The sequence below is a fragment of the Myotis brandtii genome, unplaced genomic scaffold, assembly GCF_000412655.1.
Source record: "Myotis brandtii unplaced genomic scaffold, ASM41265v1 scaffold603, whole genome shotgun sequence".
In the NCBI taxonomy this organism is placed as follows: Eukaryota; Metazoa; Chordata; class Mammalia; order Chiroptera; family Vespertilionidae; genus Myotis; species Myotis brandtii.
In genome coordinates, this window is record NW_005370284.1 from 163,345 (window position 1) to 164,920 (window position 1,576).

A 1,576-nucleotide genomic window follows, 5' to 3' on the forward strand; every position below is an offset into this window, starting at 1 on the left:
CTGGCCAGCCGCGGCGGCCGCCAGGACTCTGAGGACAGACAATCTCTCTGAAGGCATTTTCAGCTGCAGTGTTTTCAGGACTAAGGTGCTGACACTATAATTAATACACAAATAAATACCCTTGGACAATCTCCATGGGACTACACTTAGAGCACTATCGTAAAGAACATACTTTCAAATGTCCATGAAGAATCCTAAGGGGCACTGAAGGTTCACTTCAGGGGTTCTAGAACTAACCATAAAGTCACAGTAATCTGAGACACATGGCTGCTGAGTCCTGTGTTAACTCATTAACACATTAATTTTCCTGCTTTATGGACAACATGTACCATGTGCCCAGAAGGCTTGCTCCCTGTAAATCCAGCTTTCTCCATAAGGGAAGTATTATTTTTACTTTTCCCCTTTTTAAATAGTATTGTCTTTCCTATTGCTTCCGACCAGAGAATGGGAGACACGTTCCAAAGTGGAGACTGGTCAGCGCCGTGTGGATGGCGCCTGGTCAGTGGGAGTCCCTGCCACGTGCGCCCTCCCGGCCGGGCTGCAGGGAGCCTCAGAGCCCGTGGCCGCCCTCGCCCTGAGGGACCATGTCGTGCACTAAGGCCAGGGAGGGAACCGCCCTCTCCACGCGTCCGTCCTTAAATGGAGGTGGGGCCTGTGGTGAACGAAGTGGAATCATCCCGGCCACTTTGGACTCATTTAAAGTGGCACAGAGGACGGTGAACATCAGGAACCTTTCTGGAAACCATCCACCCAAACACGGAACAGCTCGGGGACAGTGGGGAGCTCAGCACTCAACTCTAGTGTCCGAACCTCCAGTGTCCACCTCGCACTGCGGGGCAGGAACGGGCAGGCCGGTGCTGTGCCGCGGGCTCCTTCTCGGGGCTGAAGTGAAAGGGGCCTTTCAGTGCGAGGCGGCAAAGCGCAGACTGGAAATCCAGCGCCTCTTCGTCTGCCGGGGAGGCCGCCAGGCCGCCGTCCGCAGCAAGCGGCCCTGCCCTGCGTGGGCGCCAGCGCTGCCTCTGAGCCTCCGGCAGCCACGCCTCGAGCAGCAAAGCGCATTCTCCTGCCCCTGTGGGCACATGCACATGTCCCTGCGAGACACAGCGGCCACGCTCAGACGTGGGATGAAGGCGTCATGTTAGCCACACGCGGCCTGACAACCACCTTAACAAAAAGAAACGGAGACAATGAACATGCCCGCATCTCAGAAAGCAAAACCAACACCAACACCGAACCCAACAACACGTGTGTACACGTCTGCACACGGGCACACGAGAGCAATGGCAGGGCAGTGAGCACGCGGGAGTCGCTGTACCAGCGCCGGGGCAGGGGCGTTCTCTTTGGGGCTAGTTACCACGTTGGCTCTGCTGTTTATCTGTGGGTCGCAGAAAAAGAGAGACACACCTTAGAGCCCTGGAGCAAACGCGCTCCCTGCAGCGTGTCTACGTGGAGACACGACACGGGAATAAAGGGCGCTCCTCAGCGTGAGAGACGCTGGTGCCCCCGGACGGGAGCCAGCCTTGTCCCCGACGGTCCCCGCAGGCTGGGCCCAGACCTGGAGGGGGCCCAGGACCTG

General features: G+C 57.6%; 1 protein-coding gene across 11 annotated transcripts in view; it reads right to left on the reverse strand.

Annotated features, from left to right (window-relative positions):
* The window catches only part of CAMK2D (calcium/calmodulin-dependent protein kinase II delta), a 156,286-nt gene that overhangs the window by 19,710 nt on the left and 135,000 nt on the right, over positions 1-1,576 (reverse strand). For 5 of the 11 annotated variants that reach the window (XM_014550546.1, XM_014550548.1, XM_014550542.1 and 2 more), the window contains one exon: positions 1,316-1,375. The exons of 4 other annotated variants lie outside the window; for them this stretch is intronic. In XM_014550546.1, the coding sequence (XP_014406032.1) occupies positions 1,316-1,375 (60 nt within the window). The remainder of the gene's footprint in view (positions 1-1,315; positions 1,376-1,576) is intronic. 2 more of the 11 variants (XM_014550544.1, XM_014550541.1) reach the window with 1 other exon arrangement.